Raw genomic sequence first — 20,991 nt, 5'->3', positions numbered from 1 at the left:
GCTCTTTGTCTTGTGTTTGCAATCCAGTTCTAATGAGGCCAGGTTCACAAACTTGCTTGCACTCTCGGTTTGCTTTTCTCATTTTTCTAATAACTTTAAAAAATAACTCAAGCAACGTTATGTTTATTGAGAAACAACAACCACACATCTATGAACAAAAAAATATCACCTACAACCCCAACATTCACCATAATCACAGGTAAACATTTTGTATTTTTTTGCAGAAGTGGAATTTTATAGCACATAATAAAATTTTAAAGTATTGAACCCCTGCTATGTCCAGTCTTATGGTTATATTCCCAAGGAACTGGAACATACAAAAAAGCAATACAGACCAAAAAAAATACCCTCCTGACCTCATGGAGCTGACACTTGTACTGTTTCTTCATCTGTTCTCCTCACTCCAGTATTCGGTGAGAAGTTTCACAACTCAACATATATATTTTCATAGGTAGTCTTTTAATGGCTGAATATTCTACAACACTCATGTGCAAGGTAATGGGTTATTTGTTCTATGGTTTCCCCCATGGAAATAAGAAACAAAAGAGGAAATATTTAGCAAGCAAGTTGTGATACTGTGATGCACAATAAGAAATACATATTTGGTCTTAGTCTCCATTTCTGGCACAGAGCTACCAGGTTTTTAAAGCTTGGTATTTCCTATGACAAAAGTGATAAAGGTCCTTTTGTTACATTAATAAAGTGACTTTGGGAATGCACCAGGAGAACCAACCATGTGACTGAAGGGTTGAGATTTTCAGTCCCGCCTCCTGGACCTCCAGAGAGGAGAGAGGGACCGGAGGATAAATTGATTGACAATCGTCAATGATTTAATCAATTGTGACTATGCGATAATGCCTCTAGAAAAATCCAAATAAACAGGATGGAGAGCTTCAGGGCTGGTGAACCCATGGAGATTTGGGAGGAACGGCACACACAGAAAGCATGGAAGCTCCTCACCTTCTTCACACCTGCCCTAGGCATCTCTTCCATGTAGCCATTCCTCAGTTATATATAGCCTTTTCAAATAAACTAATAATCTACCAAGTAAAATGTTTCTCCAAGTTCTGTGAGCGGCTCTAGTAAATTAATTAAACCTGGCAAGGGAGTTGCAGGTGAGAACCTTCCCTCCATAGCCAATCTGTCAGAAGCACAGGTGATAACCTGGGTTTGCCACCAGCCTCCAAAGGTGGGTGGGTGCCATCTTGTGGCACTGAGTCGTTAACCTGTGAGAGCTGATGCTCTCGTTGGGCAGACGGTGTCAAAATTGAGTTAAATTGTAGGACACAAGTTGGTATGTGAGAATTGCTTGTTAGTGTGAAGAAACCACACACACACACACACACACACACACAGGAAACTGGGTTGAGAACCCTATGGCAACTAGTATGTGCAAATAGCTGGAGATGTTGGACGGGATACCAAAAGGCAGGACGGGGTCCCAGCCCTCGTCATAAGAAAAGGAAATGAGAATGAAAGAACATGAAGCAAAAACAGAAGCATTACCATGAGTAACACTTTACATCTTTTAACAGGTCACACTCGAGCATTATTAGTCTAATATTAACATTAAAAATAATAATAACAATAATGATAATAGCAGCTAACTCTATTGGTTGCTTACTGTATGCCCGATGCCACTTTAAGCGTTTTTACATTTATTGTCTTCTTGAGTCATCAAGAAGCCATATAAAAATATATACCATTATTATTTCTGTTTTACAGATGAGGAAACAGAGATATAAAGTTAATTGCCCAGGTTCACATATTCAGTCGATTCTGGAGTGGGTGTTCAAACCAAGCACTAAACATCATGTTGTATGTAGAACAATGTACTCGTTTAGCCACTTAAGACGTCCTTTCCCGTGGCTGTATGGGTAGTTAGGAAAAATAATCACCCAGAAGGCTTGCAGGGATGGAAACATCAGCCTCTGGGAGAAAGGCAGCCTCTTCCTTTCCCTGGGGGCCATGCTGTGCTCCACAGATCATCTTTCTTCCTCCCACACAGCCTTCCGGGGGTCTTCACCACTGGGGTCAGAGCTTCTTTGAGACACTGGTAGAAGCTGTGGCCTGCAGCTCTTATCAAGGGGAAATCAGGCCTGTTGACATGACATTGTGTCGACAATGGAAAGGGATCGTGGACACCAAAACTCACGCGGGAATCTTAAGGGAAAGATCTTCAAACTCTTGTGTCTCTAATGATCTCCCAGGGAGTTTATAAAGCATAAAGATTCCTAGTCCCCATCAGCAGACTCAAAAGCAGGTCCCACGAGGACAAATTGTGAGAGATGCTGCCCTAGGTGCCCAGTGAGAGAGGCCCTGGCTGCCCAGATAAGAATTCCTCCAACAATTCAGCAAAATGCAAGTCAGGGTGAACAGGGTTGCAGATGGGTCCTAAGCAGGACGACACCAAGCCAAAAATAGCCTTCCTCCCCTTTAATGATTCCAACGGAGGGTATGCGTTGGAAGTGCTGAATAAGAGGGAGACCTTTCACTTTTAACCACGATGCCCACAGGCCCTGGAGCAGAAGGATGCCGGCCCACGGTTTTGTGTCTCAATCGCCTCTGCGGTACGGGTGACGGGAGGATAACTGGAGGCGTCAGTCCACTGGCTCCAGGGCACAGCATGATTAGTTGGTTGCCTGATGATACGAATCTTGTTAGCACTTTCTTTAAAAAGTGCCTGAGTCGTCCACACTGTCACTTTAGGTCATTAGCCAGCAGGGAGAAACCAAACAGCACGTCCCACACATCCTCGTGGGATAACAAGATGGGAAGACACACAGGAATAATCCCTGATGAGCCACTGGTGGAGACAGACAAAGGTGACAGCTCAGATCAAGCTGCATGATGGACCAGCTTATTATCAAGTAAAGTGTGCCAGGTGAGTGACTGGCGATCAGGGCGACGTGAGAGGGGGCACCCCAGATGGGGTGCTCATGCTAAGTTCCCGTACTATCCCTCCGCACTGACATGTGGAGTTGTCACTAAAGAAACCAAGAAAGAAACCCTTACAAAGGGACAACATGATCAAGAAGAAAAATCTCTGGAGCCACAAAGGTCAAAAATCAAACTCCATTTCTGCCACCTTCTACTGGGGTGGCCTTGGGAAAGTCCCTACGCCCTGACCTCCACGGCTTTAGAATAAGACTAGCGATACCTAGTGCACAAGTGTGGTGGGAGGGTGAACTGAAATGATGTGGGGATGCTCTAGAATGTACTTCCAGGGACGCCGTTTACTAAATTGGTGCTTATTTATGTGACTATCGTTAAGAAGAATTTCTGTTACAATCACTGTATTTTATCGGGCTACAGAGAGCTATCCCTAGCATTCAGCAAACTCTCCTTTGCTCCCTTCCCCCACTCCACCTGCACCAGTTAGAAGTAGAAAAAGCAATAGCTCCGTGGCTGGCAACTTGATTACAGTCCTTGAGCAAATTAAGGCTCTTAGTGTCAACAGGTACCCCTTTGCGGTGACTGCTGCAGCTTTCAAACATTGACACTCTAGGTTCCTTGACTGAGACCATTTTTAAAATAGTTTTAAACTAGATTTGATCTGTGTAAGACAATTAAAGAGGTAAAGAGGAGGCTTGCCCCCTTTCCTCCCTCACCCAGCCCCCTGCTGCAATAAGCTCAAGTGGTGAGTAATCTTATCTCCGCAGTCCATTAGCAGTGAAACACACGGGGTGGGCGGGTTCTCCTTGGAGACCTGACTTGCAGAAAGTCCAAGTATCTCTTTTGAGGGTCACTTTTTTAAAGGTTTAAACAATGCCAAGAGCATGACTTTTGGCAAGGCCACTTGCTCTGAAGGCCAGGACGAATAACTTGAATGGCTGACCCGAGAGCTCAGGAGCTCCCTGGCCAACATCCACACTCCTGGCCATCCATCCAAACATTATACGTGCAGGTGCACGGCATACAGCGGTGTTCAAGCCCTTGCCTTCAGAAAGCCAGCAGTGGGCCAAACCAAGAATCACTCCTCCAGTGGGACCCTCTTCTTCCACTGACTGACCCGCTTCATTGCAACACCTTCAGTTCCCTGCTTGAGAAGGGTACATATTTGTCTCACCTATCTCATAGGACTGTGGTGATGATAAAACGCAGAGAATGGAAGTAATGCTCCAATCTTTGAAAACTGATGCATTTTGCAAAGGAAAGGGGCTACAAGTGACCCAAAAGCGGTATAACTGCGTTTAAAGTGCCATAGATGGGAGGGGATGGGGGAGGGGTGATGGGGAGGGTGGGGGAGGGTGATGGGGAAGGGGTGATGGGGAGGGTGGGGGAGGGGATGTGAGGGAGGGGGTGGTGGGGGAGGGGTGATGGGGGAGGAGAGAAGGGTTTTCAGGAACAACTATAAAGGACACATGGGCAAAACCAGAGGGGTTAGGAAGCAGGGGAGGGAGGTGGGGAGAGCTGGGATGGGGGAGGGGGAGTGGTGGGGGTGAATGCAGACAACTGTAATTGAACAATAAAATAATTTTTTAAAGTGCTATAAAAATAGACACAGCTGTATTTAAACAAGTGTAAAATGTCATGTAGAATTTCCTACAGAACATTCACGTGTTCCCCTCCCCCACTGACCTTAATTTTAGAATAGGCTCTGTTCTTTCCTTATAAATTGTGCACAGTGAGGTTCCATCTTTTCTTAATTATTATTTTTTAAATTGTCTTCTTTATTGAATTTGCCAGATGACATTGGTTAATTAAATCATATGGACTTCAGGTGTACAATTGTATAACACATCCTCTGTACACTGTATTGTGTGTTTACCACCCCGAGTCAAACCTCTCTGATCACCATTTATCACCCCATGACCTTCCCTACTGCCACCCCTCCACCCCCCACCGCCCCCCCCCTTTCCCTCTGGTAATCACCATACTGTTGTCGGTGTCAGATTTCACCGTTGTTTCTTGCCAAAGGCTGGCTTGGCTATTTCGTCCCCACCCCCTGAGTAGAGCGGGCACTTCTCTAGAGTCACCATGACACCCCCAGAAGCCTGGCTTCACCTCATGCCGACCGTGCCTGTTCTCTGCCATCCTGGCCACATCGTTTGGATAGCTTCCCTGAGACATGCAGACACATGCCCCACACTTTCTAATCCGAGAATTAGGACAGTACATTGAGACATAGTCAAAGACAGGACAACTAGTTTACCTTAGTGACGTCCCATCAGCTGGCAGGGAGCCAAATTAATTTACTCTCCGAGCAGTCTGGCCACTAATATTCCTCACCAAGAAAGCCCCCTTTTGTGAAAACAGTGTGTGGAAAATGTTGAGGTAAAAATGAAACAATGATGATTCTGGCTGGGATTTCAGGTGCAAATAAGGACAGTCATGTCTTTTTTTTTAAAATTTATTTATTTATTTATTTATTTATTTATTTATCTTCAGAGGGGAAGGAAAAGAGAGAAGGAGAAAACTGTCAGTGTATGGTTGCCTCTCATGAGTCCCCTGCTGGGAACTGGCCTGCAACCCAGGCATGTGCCCTGACTGGGAATCGAACCGCGATTATGTGGTTCACAGGCCTGCACTCAATCCACTGAGCTACGCAAGCCAGGGCAGGACAGTCATGTCTTTAAGAGACCATACAAATTTTTATTTTCTTTTTGTGCTTGGAATATACCCAAACTCACTAGAAGATGGATGTATATACTTTCTGCTTCAAGCATTTTTAAAGCTAGTTCTAAAATTAAAACATCAGTTAAACATAGTTTACGTCTAATGTAGATTGATTTCCTAGATACAGATATAAGAATGTTTACATCTCTATTCTCGACCTTCCCACACACCATTCGTTCAGATCAAAAGAGCCTTCTAATAACCTCCATCCCTTAATTAATTTTTTTTTAGATTTCAAGGTTCAGTTAAAGTACCAGCTCTGTAATAAAGCCTGAATACCAGCCTAGCCAGAAAACGTCCATCCTTCCCTTGACCTTCTACAGCATGTTGTAGCCTCAGAATACACTTGTCGTTTGCTGCCTCATCAGAGGATGCTTTGAGCCCAAGACTGAAAGTCCTTCGAGGGCAGGCACTGTTTCTTTCCATCTTTGTGCATTGCCCCACTTATAATAAGCCTATTACCATTGCCTGACAAATATCAGAACTCAATACATAACTGTAACATTGAAACCCAGTAATTTCTGAAAGCTTCTTAGCATAATGCTGCCACATGGCCCCCTGTTCTTAAATGTAAGCAATTATTATTCTCTTAAATAATAAAATTCCATTAGCATTTATAGCACAGGCTATGAGTCTCTGGGTCCCTCCTGAAAAGGGTGTGGATGAAGTTCCCAGAGTCAACATCCATGCCAATTTACTCTAGAAAATCCCATTAAATACCATAATAAAAGTTTACTTTTTAATTTCACATTAAGCAACTCTTTTGTCCAAAGGCAGCAAGACCTTTAACATAAAGATATGTTATAATAAACCCCATAAACTATATTTTGCTGCAAATTCACAGTGAAATGAATGTCTGTTTGGATCTCAAATGACTAGATTTCCTATAAAGAGATAGACATATGAACAACAGGAAAAGGAAAAGTTATACGAAATAAAAGTCTTGCTCACTTACAGGTCAAGGGTATAGGCCACTGTCGTTTCTGCATCCCCAACACTCCCGGTGCACCTCCCTTGAATGTAGTGGGTGCACGATACCTACAAGCTGAACAAACTGTTAAATTAATTTTAACCTGAAGGGATTTCTGTGGTGCTAGAGTCTATCAGTGTGACCTTACAAAAGATGAAATTGAGGCCCCCAAATTTCAACAGGCTGTGACTACATAAATAACCTCTGCTGCAGTCAGGACTATAACCCAGGGTTCTTCATTCCCAGTAAAGAATTATTTCTTCAACCAAAATACAAACTAGCATTTCTTGAGCACTTACTATGTACCAGTCACTTCATACACAAGTTAAATCTTCAGGAAAAGGCCTGCAAAAAAAATGTAGTGCCTCATATTTTAGTTCAGAAGACCGAAGCTCAAAGAATCTAAGTGTCTTGCTCAAGGCAAAGTGGTGATAAGCAGGAGAGCTAATATTCAAATGCAAATCTGCTTCTGAACCCATTGCCATCCATGTGGTCACAGACTCACATTCATTAATAGCATAAAGCACTGACCAGAGGAGGAATTACGTGGCCTTCTAGAGAAAGCTAAAGTCTTCTATCATTATACTTTTAAAAACAGCTCCACTTTACACCTGTCAGAATGGCCATCATTAATAAATGAACAAACAACAAGTGCTGGTGAGGCTGTGGAGAGAAGGGGACCCTAGTGCCCTGTTGGCGGGAATGCTGACTGGTGCAACCACTGTGGGAAACAGTATGGAATTTCCTCAAGACATTAAAGATGGACCTGTCGTTCCATCCAGCGATCCCATTGCTGGGACTATACCCTGAGAATCCTGAATCAACAATTCAAAAGAACCTATGCACCCTAATGTTCACAGCAGCATGATTTACAATAGCCAAGTGCTGGAAACAGCCCAAGTGCCCATCAGTAAATGAGTGGATCAAAAAACTGGTGTAGTTACACAATGGAATACTACACAGCAGAAAGAAAGAAGGAACTCCTACTCTTTGCAACAGCATGGATGGAACTGGAGAGCATTATGCTGAGTGAAATAAGCCAGGTGGTGAAAGACAAATACCATATGATCTCACCTATCAGTGGAACCTAATCAGCAAAACAAATAAGCAAAATAGAAACAGAGACATGGAAAAAAAGAACAAACTGACAGTGACCAGAGGGGAGAGGGAACAGGGATAGCACGGGGGGAAGGGGAAAGGGGCAAGCAAAGGAACATGAATAGAGGACCCCTGGGCACGAACAATGCGGGGAGACTGACTGTAAAAGTGGGGGAGGACGAGGTAGGGGTGAGCAATGGGGAAAAGGTGGGACATCTGTAACTGAACAATAAAAAACCCCTCAAAAAAACCTATGTCAAAATGTCTAGCCAAATCAAGTGTTCATAACCAACCTCTCTATAAAATCAGATATGTAACTAACTTAGAAAAGGAATCTATTCCTGAAGAACACTCGATCTGAAGGCTGAATGACGGCAGGTTACCGCGTGCTCAATGAATCACCAGTTGCAGACTCCACGTCTCACTGAAGATGATGAGGTGGGTGGGTAAGAGAACAACCAAATCACTACTTTAGGTAAAGAGTGTATGTGACAGGCGCATTTTATAGTCCCTGCTTTTCTACAAGAACTTGGAGCTTCCAGCTCAGACTATGCCTCCTCCACCATCACCTGGAATCCACCCAAGATAGGGTTGTTTAAACACAGACTCTAAAATGTCTGAGTTTTTCTACCCTGCCCTAAGGTCTTTCAGACAAACCATTCAGTGGGATTTTGGAGTCAGGTCACTCTGGGGGCCAGTCCCTGGCTTTGCCACTGGCCTTCTGTACCCTCTTGGCAAGTCCTAACAAAGCCTCAGTTTCCTCCTCTATGTAACAACATGTTTTTGGAGGAAAATTAAGTGAAATGATGGAATGCACACCCAAATGCCTGACCCAAGATGGGACTCAACTCAGTTTATTCACTGAGGGTGGATGGTAAATTTCCAGTCCCAGAAGAAGTGAAGGAAAATAGGTACGAGAACCAACCAGACTGCCATGTTCGGTGATAAGTGCAGCATTACAGATTTCATAATGGCCAAATATGTCAAGCAAAAGCCTCTGTTAACAAATATTACAACATTATTTCTAGCAGAAGGGCACATGGTGGTGGTGAATTGAAATATTCAAACTCACTCCAGCATAAAAATATGAAAGAGGTATAAACACTTGCCACCTATTACCTAACAAGGGTTTTATAAGGATTAATAAGTGTGGCACTTTGAAATTCTTTGGAAATAAGAAATAAACACCCACCCCATCACACATACATACACAGACAAATATATATTTTAACAAACTAAGGATACCGTATAAATTTAGATCAGGGCACAGCATGCCTGGGATGAGTAGGGTAGGAACAATATGTTCTTGCTTATGACACCAAGCTCATGACAAATGATTCATACCCAGCACCTTTCATGCCAGAAGATCCCCCCAGGTGTTCCACCAGCTCTAGCAACAGTTTCCAATGAGCCAGACTGCAGTACAGAGGAATCACATCGCACCCACAGATGAGGCAAAACAGTCCTGTTTTTACCCAACTGCACAAGTCCAACAGCTGGAGAGGGCAGGAGAGGGAAAAGAGGTGAGAGAACCACCTGGAATTTCCCACAGGTTCCACAGGCAGCCTAGAATTACCATACATTTACACCTTTAATGCAGGTATTATTGCCATGAGAACAGCCCTACTTACAAAAGCTTTCAGCCAAATGTAAGGGGAGTTCCCAAGATGTGTATTGTCTGCAGCCCTGAATGCATCCGGGCATGCATAAAGGAAGACCACTAAACGTGAAAAAATGAGAGCCGCCAGTACCCAACGCCCCATGCTGGCTTCAGGTTTAGGTTAGTGGATTTCTAATTCGGGGCCGGGGAAGGGGGGCGGGTGGGAATGAGAGTTCCAAACAGGTGTACCGCACCTTACAGTCACAATGCCTTGCTTTGTAAAACACAAATACAAATGAGCAGCACTTGAACTCAGGTCTCTACTCTACTTTGCATGTCATAAAGTTGAGCAAAAGAAAAAAAAAACGTTTCTCTCTACCTTTCTCCCCTGTAAAAAATATTTGAAACTTTGTCTCACCTATGAATCTGGGCAGCTTTGTTTTGGAGGACCTGGATGCAGACTATTTCTCTTGCTCTACCATCTGTACATATACACTTAAAAAAATGTGTGTAAGCAGGCAGAGATGGGGGCGTGGGAAGTGACTTCATAGAGCAGAAATCTCATTACTAGTTAACACGATTCAAGTGCCCAAACCTATAGCATAGACCACTTTGAATATTCCCTGCATCATCTCAGACTTCCCTGCATGTTGCCCCTCCAAGTGCTGGCCCTAATAAGCCCTACTGGGCTTATAAGCACCATTAAAAAAATCTGGCAGTGTTTGGCGCCATTTCTTAAATGGAGTGCAAAATTTGCCAAATATGTACTCTCCTTTTCTCGCTCTTTCCAAGATCTTTCAAGAGGCGAACTAAAGGAGAGGTCTAATGGGTGAGTGATATTTTACAGCTTGAATTACACTAAAAGCCAGAAATACTTTGAGTCCAAAGTCCTTTACTACTTGATACAATGGATCTAATATGTCTGATGTGTTTAAAATCTCCCCTAAAATCCAGAAGCTCTGAGCTAATCACTTCAGCAATGCAAAAGTTATTCAATTAGTTTAAGCAGCTTCAAGTTCAAACTGGGTGATTAATTTTAGTAGTTATGATATGAAAAGTATAATTGTTAAGGTAAGGAATGAGGGCAAGGGTCTCTATAGAACTTGAATGAGATGAAGTCAGCTTCAATTATTTGATTAAACCAGTCCTGAGAACCACGTAAAAACCACAGCCTCCGTCATGAAAGCTAAATCGTAGGAAATACCCTGCTGGTGCTCTCAGAACAGAGACATCAATACGAAATGCTACTGATCAGGGTTTGCCTTAAAACTCTGTATATGTATGGACCCAAGGACTCCATAATGACACGCTGCTATTTTAAAATGTTCACAACTTTCATTAAAAAGCTGACAATGAGCACAACTCACTAAACCGGCACTTCCCTGGGGAGGTCTCTGGCAATTACACCACAACTGAAAACATTTTGAAAGGTATCGAGCTGCACAGATGCATTAGAAATAGTACCATTGCAAAACCCGATGGAAGCTGGAACTTTGACTTATTTCCTTTCATTGTACACATCCTTAGTTTTTACGATCCCCTTAAAGATTCTGTCTGCTCCAACGGCAGCCTAGAGAGGTTCGCACACTTTTAAATCCCCTTCCGTTGTTACCATCAAAGCTGGCTCTTTACTACTGCAGCTCATTGAAGTTTCCAGGTGCATTTTGGACTGGAATCGCTTGCTACCTCGGGTTCCAGGGAGGCAGGCTTTTCCCTGAGTTGGCCAAGGCTCATGGACTTCCACTCTCCCCAGGGTCGGCCTCCTGGAACCAGGACACCCCTCTGCTCCCTTCATAAAGGGAGGCTGAGTCTTTTTATTTATGCTCTTCACCAGAGGAGGTCAGGCAACAGAGAAGAACAGGGCGTTGTTGTCACTGGGATATATCTGATCTTCCTGGGACCGATCATGCCAGAGAACAACCACTCATTCACAGGCTGAAAAGCCCGGCTCTCAGCACACACGAGCTTGGTGCTGGGAGGAAATGCTGGAGAGTTCCCGTCCTGAAACTTGCATGCACCAGGTCGGTCTCCAGAAACAGAGAAGACATTAACGGATACCCTTATCCATGGTATTTCTCTTCCCCGTGTAAGAAAGAGGAGGCTAGTAGCTCTGCATAAAAATAAAAGAAAAATCCTCAAATAAAGTCTTGTGGATTTTACTTGCACTCATCCATAAGTCTAGCAAGTAAGGGGGAAGTCACTTGGGGGAATGTCAGCCTCCCTGGAATTTTAACCCTGTCACCTCCACATTCAGAATACTCTTTATTCAACCCCCTCCGACTGGTCTTCAGATCCATGGTACTGCACCAATGCGACCCTAGAAGCAGGAAACGGGGATTTGTCTGCTGTTTAAATCTTTGTTTGTTTGGGGTGTGGAGAGGACTCCAATGATTTTTTTTTTTTTTTGCGCGGGAGGTGGGGGGAGTCCCCTACCTAGTGGGTAGGTATCGTTAACTCCGGGGATGGGAAGGGGGAGGTAACAGGCAAGACTGGACTTTCCAGTCCAGAAAACCCATTTATCCAAATTCTCTATCGGACCACATCTTGCACTCCTTTGCCCTCATGCCCATCCTACTCACACTGCTGTTGTGGCCAGACCAGTGAACCATAGCTTGGTTGTGTGCCGAGTCGCCTGTCAGCGCGAACGTGGTGCTGGTCAGTTTCAGCTCCTCCATCCGGAAGCGAGTGGCTTTGTCCGGGTCCCGCTCCGGAGTCCCAGGCTGCGGCAGACCTCCGTCCCTGAGCACTCCCCGGGGGCTTCTACTCGAGCCCTCTCCTTGTTCTGCCTTCTCCGGATCCGCTCCACTCCGTCTCCTCCGGCCGGAGCGGGGAGCAACCGCCACGGAGGCTCCGGTGCCCGGGGCCCGCTCCAGGGGCAGAGCTCGGTCTCCGGGGGCCACTGCGAACAGTGGGCGACCAAGGAGGGACGGGGGCGTGGCAGGGGACTTGCCCGGCGGCCCCTGGTGAAAAAAAGCCCCTGCGGTCGGAGCCCAGCGTGGGCCGGAGCTGGGGTGCAGGTGGGGGCAGCAGGAGCCGCTGCCGCAGGCGCCCGAGGCGCAGAAGAGCAAGAGCCCCGCGCCGGCGAGGAGCGCGCTCAGCCCGGCTGGGGAGCCGCCGCGGGCACCAACTTTTCCCATTGCGGAGCGGAGAGCAGCGGGGAGGGCGTCCCGAACCGGAGGCGTCGGCGCGGGGCTCTCCGCTGTCCGGCTGTGGAGGACAGGCGCTCAGGACCCCAACTCCATCCAAGTTGGGCGGCGGTGGGGCGGGCGGAGGCGGCGCCGGGCAGGTGGCCGCCGCTCGCCCAGGCTGGGCTGGTGCGGAGCGCAGGTCCGGACCGAGCGAGCCGCCGCCACGCGGGGGTGGAGCAGAACTGAAGTCGCGGGCGGAGCGGGCGCTGGCGCGCTGGCAAGCGACGCGGGAAAGAGGGCGGGCGCTGCCGGGGCTCTCCGCGCGGTGTCCCGCTCTCGAGCTGCTCTGTGCGCGGGTGGCTGCGGGGACTGGATGCGCTTCCGACCCTCCCCGTGGGCTCGCGGGCGCTGCCGCCGCCCGCTCCTCTCCGCCTCCCGATCTGCGCCCGCGCGGCCGCCCGCTGGGCTCCTCTGTGAGCCCGCGCGCGCCTCCGGTGGGGGCGGCCAGCCCGGAGCTCGCGGAGTGGTCCCCGCGGTGGGGACTTCCTATTCCAGTTTTGTGGTTTCTGTCAGTCTCTGTGGCTGTTTCCTCCCCGGTCCTCACCCAAGTCTTTTCCAGTTTAGAAAACAGGGGTGGTTGGGCTCCGGATTTTTCCCTTAGTCTCCGTGAGTTGGCATCTTGACCTTACCTTGAGCAGACTCTGTGTCCAGGCCTGGGGGAGATCCCGGAAAGGCCTCCGCAGAGAATGATGTAATTAAATGATGGGCGGGGGGAGGGGGGAGGATTTCCATCAATTATCGCGCTCAGATTCCTTTCCTGATCTCGGAAAGCGTTCACTGTGTTGGAACCCAATCTTCCCTGCATTGTGTGGGCATATGACTTGGCGTTCCTGAGAGATTGCAAACTCATTGAGGACAGTAAGACCAAATTGTGTGCAACTTGGAGGAAGTGACCGGTTTATTTTGTTCATCAGTGTATCCTCAGTGCTTGACACTGCCCCATGGGGTAAGATTTGTGACCCGTTAATCCAATAACTATTTATTGTGAATCAGTGATCTATCTGCATGTAAATGAATAGAAGAAAGGAGGCGTGACGCTGTTTCTCTGTGTCATTCGTGCCTAGCGCAGAGCTCCTCACCCAGGGCTGTAGATTTTTGTTCGCAAACGTGCTCTGTCTAGATGCTCCGCCACTAGTTTGCCGTGGGGGCTCACGCTCTGGCTTTCCTACACTTGAAAGTTAAGTGGTTGCATTGAATGACCTTTAAAATTTCTTCCGTTCCTAAAATCCTGTAATTGTATGATTATAATGTCTGCCCAACCCAGTTCCCCTGCTACTGTTCAAAAGTTCAGATGAAGATTTATAGTAGGTGAATGGGCTTTGAAAATTACAAAGAACTTCTCAATAGCCAAGCCTTTTTGAAATAGAAAGTTTGCTTCTAAGGTGTGAAATACCTTCATATTTCTTTGTAGTCTTCAAGTGTCTAATAGCATTTCCTTTCACGTGGAAATGATTAAGTTAGTCAATGAATATTTACTGATTGAGTAAATGAATGCCACAGCAAAAGAGTACAATTTCCAAAATTGCGGCTTTGCCCATTTTTGCATTTGTAAAGGTAACCTTACTGAAAAGCCTGAATTCTGAGTTTGCAATGGGATCAACTGGAAAGTAACAGAGTGATAATTATTCTTCAATTAATGATAACCTTTTTTGATCTTGTCCAAGAGGAATTGCTATTGTAGCAATCCAAGCCTGAGATGTGTTACAAAAAATTTAAATTATTGTTCTTATGATCAATCCAAGGAGGGAAGGCTTAGAAGGACAAAGAGCTCAGTTCCTCTTTGTCATTAAAGGAGACACAGACTGTATCTCCCAGAAGTGCCTTTACTGCCCACACCTGCACCCGCCTGTAGGAGGAGTACATCTGGCAGGCTGTGGCTTCTGGATGGAGGAGAGGAGAACCAGAAGCCCTCCCTCCTTCCAAAACTGCAAGTGCTCTTTGGCAAAGCCCAGGACAGCTGTTTTCCTCTCCTCGGAAAGGTTTTCAGAGCTTTGAAGGACCATTTGTTTAATGCTTTCTTTCCATGCCCGGCTAACCTCCTTTCCAGTCTGGGTAAGTGCGTGAGAATTCCTACTAGAGGGGAAAACCGGACTCAAGAGTCAAATAGAGGACTGGAAAAAGTGAAATGGAAACAAAAAAAAGTCAGAAGATTCTAATTTTCTAATCTCAATCTAGTATTGCAAAATTAACATTGTTTGGTTTCAAAAATTCCTCTTCCAGAAGAGTTTACAACTGCCATTAACATGCATCTATTACAGTGATCCCTCTAAAATGAAAGCATTTGTAGCCCATTCGCTGAGAATTCATAAAGGGCGGGCATTTTTTACACCCGATTTAATTATTCATTTGATGGAATTGGTGCTAAGTATTGTTGTATTTTTTTATAAATTAATTTTCTATCTTACAGTTCTCATCCCCATGACTTCGGTCAACAGAAACGGAAAGTGCCAGAAGTTCCCTAAGCTACGTTCTTTTCCCAGAAGACTTGAAGAAACAGGCCAATGGCCGGGAGAAGTGGGTTAGTCTGTTTCAAGGGGTTTTCATTCCAACAGCCCATTAAGCACCCTAACAGGTTTTATTAATACAACACATTAAGCATGGGTCATTTACTAGGAACACAGTTGATGTCAAAGGCCAGTAGAGAAGATGGATGTGTAATCGCAGGAAGGAGTCTTCTCGTCGTGTGGATGAAAACCATGCAACCCCCTTAGTCTAGCCACCATCCTCCCTCACCTGGACTAACGCGACCACCTCTTGACAGCTCTCCCTGCTCCCCAACTGCTGTCCTCCAAATCATCTCCGCGCTGCGCTGGTCATCGCCAAAACGGAATACAGGTACTAGATGGTACCACAGAGGATTCATTGTGTGAGGGAAGAAAACAGTGGCCTTGTTAATGTTCAATTACTGATAAACATATATATGGTGTGTGTGTGTGTGTGTGTGTGTGTGTGTGTGTGGAGAGAGAGAGGGGGGGAGGGTATTGTATTTATGAACATCTGGAGCCACATGCTGGTTTGTGTGCATGGTCAATGAAGTCCACGTGCCTTGACCTACAAAGCAGCAAAAGTGGTCTTTCCAGAGCACATGAAATGTCATTTACTTGCTGTTATAAAAAAACCTCCCCTGACTTATCATTGCAAACAGAAGAACACCTAGGCCCCTCACCATGGCCAATCAGGCCTGCCTGAGCTGGGTCCTGCCCGTTCCTCCGTCACATGTGGCAGCGCTCTCTCCTCACCTAGATGCCTCAGCACCTCTGGGCAAGGCCTTGCCTCTCACGACCTTTGCATACGCTACTCCGCTTTACTGGAATGCCTGCCATCACCCCAGATTTTCATAGCTCACCTCTTTTCTTTGAGACCTTCACNGCATGGTCAGTGAAGTTCACGTGCCTTGACCTACAAAGCAGCAAAAGTGGTCTTTCCAGAGCACATGAAATGTCATTTACTTGCTGTTATAAAAAACCTCCCCTGACTTATCATTGCAAACAGAAGAACACCTAGGCCCCTCACCATGGCCAATCAGGCCTGCCTGAGCTGGGTCCTGCCCGTTCCTCCGTCACATGTGGCAGCGCTCTCTCCTCACCTAGATGCCTCAGCACCTCTGGGCAAGGCCTTGCCTCTCACGACCTTTGCATACGCTACTCCGCTTTACTGGAATGCCTGCCATCACCCCAGATTTTCATAGCTCACCTCTTTTCTTTGAGACCTTCACTTGAAATGCACTGACTTAGACTTTCTTGACTGCCTAACCAAGAAATTCCTTTTATTATTTTGTGTCCGTGTTTACTAGTTACTTCTTAGCATATATTGCAGGCTTCAATTGTTTTATTTTATTTATCCATTTTTTGGCTAATACTCTCCCCAAAGGCTACATGTAGATAAAGACTGTCTCCCCTGTGTTCACCCATTCTTCCTCCAACGCCCCCTTCACTGCCTGGCTCAATGCAAATGCTCAGTGAACAAGGACGGGCTGGTTGAGCGACACAGGTGTAGCAACTCTGCCTGCCCAACGTCCAGGAGTCGCCACTTTGTAAATCAGACATGCGCATATGCCAGGAACCAAGCTAAACCTGACAGGTATCAGCTCCTTTGTTTGTTTGTCTCTTGAATGTTACAAAATTCATCTCAGCTGAGTGCTATCGTAACCTAAAGTGCCACTTTATAGATCACATTAAACTACCCAGAGTCACGAGGCAAGTTAGTGCAAGAGCCAAGGCTTCAAACCAGGTAGCTTATTCCTACTATGTCCTTGACTTTATACGACACTGTTTCTCCTCCAAACCCAACTCATAAGAGACAACATTTATTGGTGATTTACTATGTGCCAGGCTCTTTAACTAGAATCATTTTCAGGAATGTTGAACAAGCAATTTTGGAAACAAGGAAGCCAGTTTGGTTAGGCTGAAGGGAAAATGTGTATTTTTCAATTTGTATTTACTTTTCCTTGGTGGAGGGTAATGTTAAAGACAGTGGTGTATGTGCTGCATATATAACTTTGCTCTACAAACCACAGTATCTGTCACAGTGGCTTTCCTTCTTCCCCTTTTCCTTGTTCTCTCCATATCTGATGGATACCTTGGCCTTGGCTGCACTAAATCACAATATTTGTCTCATTGTTGAAACAATGTCTTCTAACGCTCTCAAAATACTTGGCTCCTCTTGGATATTATTGAGACCAGGTGTCTTACATGTCAGATAAATGTCATGAAAAAAAAAACACAGAAAGAAAATTGGAGAGAATAGTATGCAGACTCCTCTAATTGCCTGCCAAAGGGGTGATGAGATTGTTTTAAAAACTTCCCTTAAAAGTACTTCCCAGCATCAACAAATACCAGCCTAGGTCTGAATCCAGTAATTGCACCTCTTCCCTTTCGCCCACTCTCTGTGGCTTCGGAGAAGGGCTTAAGCCCTCTCATCTGTAAAAGTTAGTCCAAGTTTATCAACCTGTCCCATACGGATGTTGTAAACGTTATTTCAACTCCATGCACCTCTTAGAGATAACAATACTGCCTTGTATTCATGTAACTCTTATTTCATCAGTCCTCTAAACATTTTTCCCCCTTGTTTAATAAATCTTGCAGCAGCTCCAAAAGGTAGGTAGGGGGCAGATTTCGCCTGCATCTTACAGAATAAAAAACAAATTTATCGAAGGTCATAGAGTTAAAGAAAAAAAAACTTAGAACTGAATTTTATGGCCCTTTTTACCTCCATTTAGCCCAAAACCACCCACCCCGGATTTGTATAGAAATGAATTAATCAAAAGTCCACATTATTTTTTGTTTCACTATTATGCATGGCTTACACAATCATTACAGATTTCAAAACTAATTTGTGTAATTAAATAGGCAGAGAGAAGCGTGAAATAATATCACCATCATGTGAACTCATATATGCATATATTTTCCCATTTAAATCATCATAATGTGAAGATACTATGTACACTGTGACTGTTTATTTAGAGAAGTCTTATTAGGTTTTGAAAAATACATGTTTACCAACGGTCTTAGACTTCATCTAAAATTTCATTTTAGTATTAAAATGTTCTAGACACTGTAAAAAAAGTGACTTTTATTATCTGTCTCCTGTCTTCCTCTAGTCTGTTAGCCCAACATATAAAGGCTTTCAGGTAGTAAATCAGAAAACCAACTTCATAATACTTTTTTGAGTCCATTCTCCTTGAAGGTGCAAATAGGAAGAAACAAAGTCAGCTGTAGCACATGCCATTTCCATTCCCCTGGGAGCACTGACCCAGAGGAGAGAAGACAGGAGAAACAGCCAGCTAGCCTCCCAGTGCTTGGAGGGCCACTGAGATGACAACCAAAAGCTCCCATATCACCAGAAATCTCAGTGATTTCTGTCTGTTTTCCAAAGAACGAATCCAAAAATGGATGAGGTTAATACTGAAACCAAATTCTGTAGATTTCTAGGGTATAAAATTCCAGCTGAAGACAACTCTAGAATAAATATATTCTCAGCAGCCATTGAGAAGTAAGATCCTGAGGACCTCCCTGGCAGAGCAGGAGTTACTTGTGAGGAAAAGGCAGGACCACTCAAGGAGTAGCATAGCTGGGCAGATACTACCTGCACTGCTTCCTGTTCCTCTGTCTATTCTGGACAAAGAGTAGATACACTCCAGCCCCCGCCGGTCCAGACATCCCTGACAGCGTGCTCATCTCTGGGAGCAACACAGAAATGCACTGAGGAGGAAGGGAGGAGACAAGATCAAAGCCTGGAGCTGATTGTGTCTGTCGGCCTCTGGCCTTGGAGGCAGTCCCGTGTGGAGCAGAAAATCCTGAACTTTGAAGCTGGAATCCTAGTTTTCAATTCTCTGTATGCCGCTCACTAGGTGAATGATACCCTTGAACTTTCTGAAGTTCTGTTGTCCAAAATGTAAAATGGAAGTTGTGAGGCTGTTCTGCATGGCACAGGACAAATGCAACATATATGTTAGCTGTTATTTCATGCTTCACATACTAAATCAATGAGACACTGTTCTCCAACATGCTTCCCTAGATAAAAGACAAGCGGTTAAAATTTAGTCAATTAAAAAAAATGTATTTCCTGCTAGATATAAAACAAACTTTAAAGACCACTGTACTCCATAAGATATAATGAGAGGAACAGGGATTAGAACTGAGGAGTCTTGCTTTGGGAACAAATTGAAAGAATGGAATAAACTCCTGCTTTCTTCCTTCTTGTCAAGTCAGTCTTCCGTGTGAATCATTCTGCCAGGAATCTGCATTTGGGCCTTGCAAGCTTCTGGGATGTCGATAGCAGATTGAGTTTCAAATATGTACTTGAATTATTTTTGGCCACTTAAAAATTAACTTTAGAAAAGATCAAAGAGAACCCCTTATTTAATACATAAGGAGTACATACTTGCAATTTATAATATAGAGATGTTACGAGCGTGAAGACATAAGTAACCTTAGACGCATGCCTAGATGTAGCGTCATGTGTGTTTGCCATGAAAAACCAGTATGAGGAAGAGCTCAGCTACCTTTCCCTGCTCAGTCATTAGCACCAGGTAGGACTATTTGAATCACATTGTGGGTTGAGGCCTATCTGTTGTATTTTGTGAAGTCAGCTGTCTCCACAGCAGTAGCAATGTAATGAGCCCTTAACTGACAACTTGGTTCGTTGCTAAACTGGTGATGTCTGTCTGATATCCAAAAACAGGTAACCAACATCTCTTCTCTGTTTCCCTTGGTACCCTGCATCTGTTCTGACAGTGTACTTTTATTATTATAATCATATGTTCTACTCATACGTTTTCTCCATTAAACTGAGATCTCTTGTAGATTAGGGGGTCCCGAGTGTATTACACAGGGTGAGGCAAAAGTAGGTTTACAGTTGTTCATATGGAAAATAATACAACAATTAATAAATAACAATATAAACATAAACTCTGTTTTGTGTACTCACAACTGTAAACCCACTTTTGCCCCACCCTGCATAGTCATCCCTTAGCCTTAGTACCTAACTCAGTGCAGAGAATAAACTTCAGTTGTTTGTTGAATGACTGAATGACCGACAGAGCTGATGCTTTGATATCTGTGATGGCCTTTCTTGATACCGACCGGTAATCATATCTAGGATGAAGCACGGAGACACACCCCAAGGGTCACAGAATGCTAAATTTACACCTAAGACAAAGTTAAATCATTGAATAAAGCAGTTTGACAGAATATTATTATCTAAAAATGCTCATGTTTGTCAGCCTATTGCTACTAGCTACAGCTTGTTTGAACAGACTCTATCTAATTACAATGACAATGTTTTTAGCATTAAAAATATTTTTAAAAATCACTTTGAGCTTTAACCTACACCATGAGAATGTCTAAATCTTAACTATATTACTCAAGTATTTTTTTTTTCTCTCTCTCTCACACACACACACATACAACCACAAAGATGAAGACAGGACTCTCTTCCAGAATCCCAAAGACGTCTCACACTCTGGCAGTCAACTCCACTGTATACAGACTCTGTCTGAGCATGCCTGTTCTGACTTCTAAAGCACAGGTTGATCTGCTCCACTTGAACATAATTAATAGAATCAAACCGTGAACTCCCGTGTCCAGCTTTTATCATTCAATATTGTGTCTGTGACATTTACTCTGCCTGTTTTGCATAACAGTGACTAATCCCTTTCATCGCTGTTCCATTCTTTCCAAAATATGAACACACAAATGTTTGTTTCCTCATTCTACTGTTGATAAGCATTCAGATAATTCCCACCTTTTGGCTAATAGAACATAGCTTCCGTGGGCAACGGTGTGTATGTCGTTTGGTAGACACAAGCACTCGTTCTCTAGGTAACAACGTTAGGCCTGATTCAGTGAGTCCCCAAAAAAGCACGTGTGAACGCCTTTTACTGTATGATGCCTGCTTTTCAGTATTTGCTCCAAAGAGCAGTGTCTGAAAGTTGGAGTTATTCCACATCTTCACTGGCAGTATGTATATGTGTGTGTGTGTATATATGTGTGTGTGTGTGTGTGTGTCCCATTCTG

General features: G+C 44.6%; 1 protein-coding gene across 5 annotated transcripts in view; it reads right to left on the bottom strand.

The window, feature by feature from the left end:
- Positions 1–12,955, bottom strand: part of SORCS1 (sortilin related VPS10 domain containing receptor 1) — a 492,654-nt gene extending 479,699 nt beyond the window's left edge. For 3 of the 5 annotated variants that reach the window (XM_037063979.1, XM_037063975.1, XM_037063977.1), the window contains exon 1: positions 11,867–12,517. In XM_037063979.1, the coding sequence (XP_036919874.1) occupies positions 11,867–12,424 (558 nt within the window). In that variant the 5' untranslated portion in view covers positions 12,425–12,517. Of the gene's footprint in view, positions 1–11,866 lie in introns of all 5 variants that reach the window. The other 2 variants (XM_037063978.1, XM_037063980.1) reach the window with 1 other exon arrangement.
- Positions 12,956–20,991: the final 8,036 nt, after the last annotated feature.

This window comes from Sturnira hondurensis, unplaced genomic scaffold, assembly GCF_014824575.4.
Source record: "Sturnira hondurensis isolate 20B ecotype Veracruz unplaced genomic scaffold, ASM1482457v3 Scaffold0014854, whole genome shotgun sequence".
Lineage (NCBI taxonomy): Eukaryota > Metazoa > Chordata > Mammalia > Chiroptera > Phyllostomidae > Sturnira > Sturnira hondurensis.
This window is presented reverse-complemented; position numbering and strand designations above follow the sequence as displayed.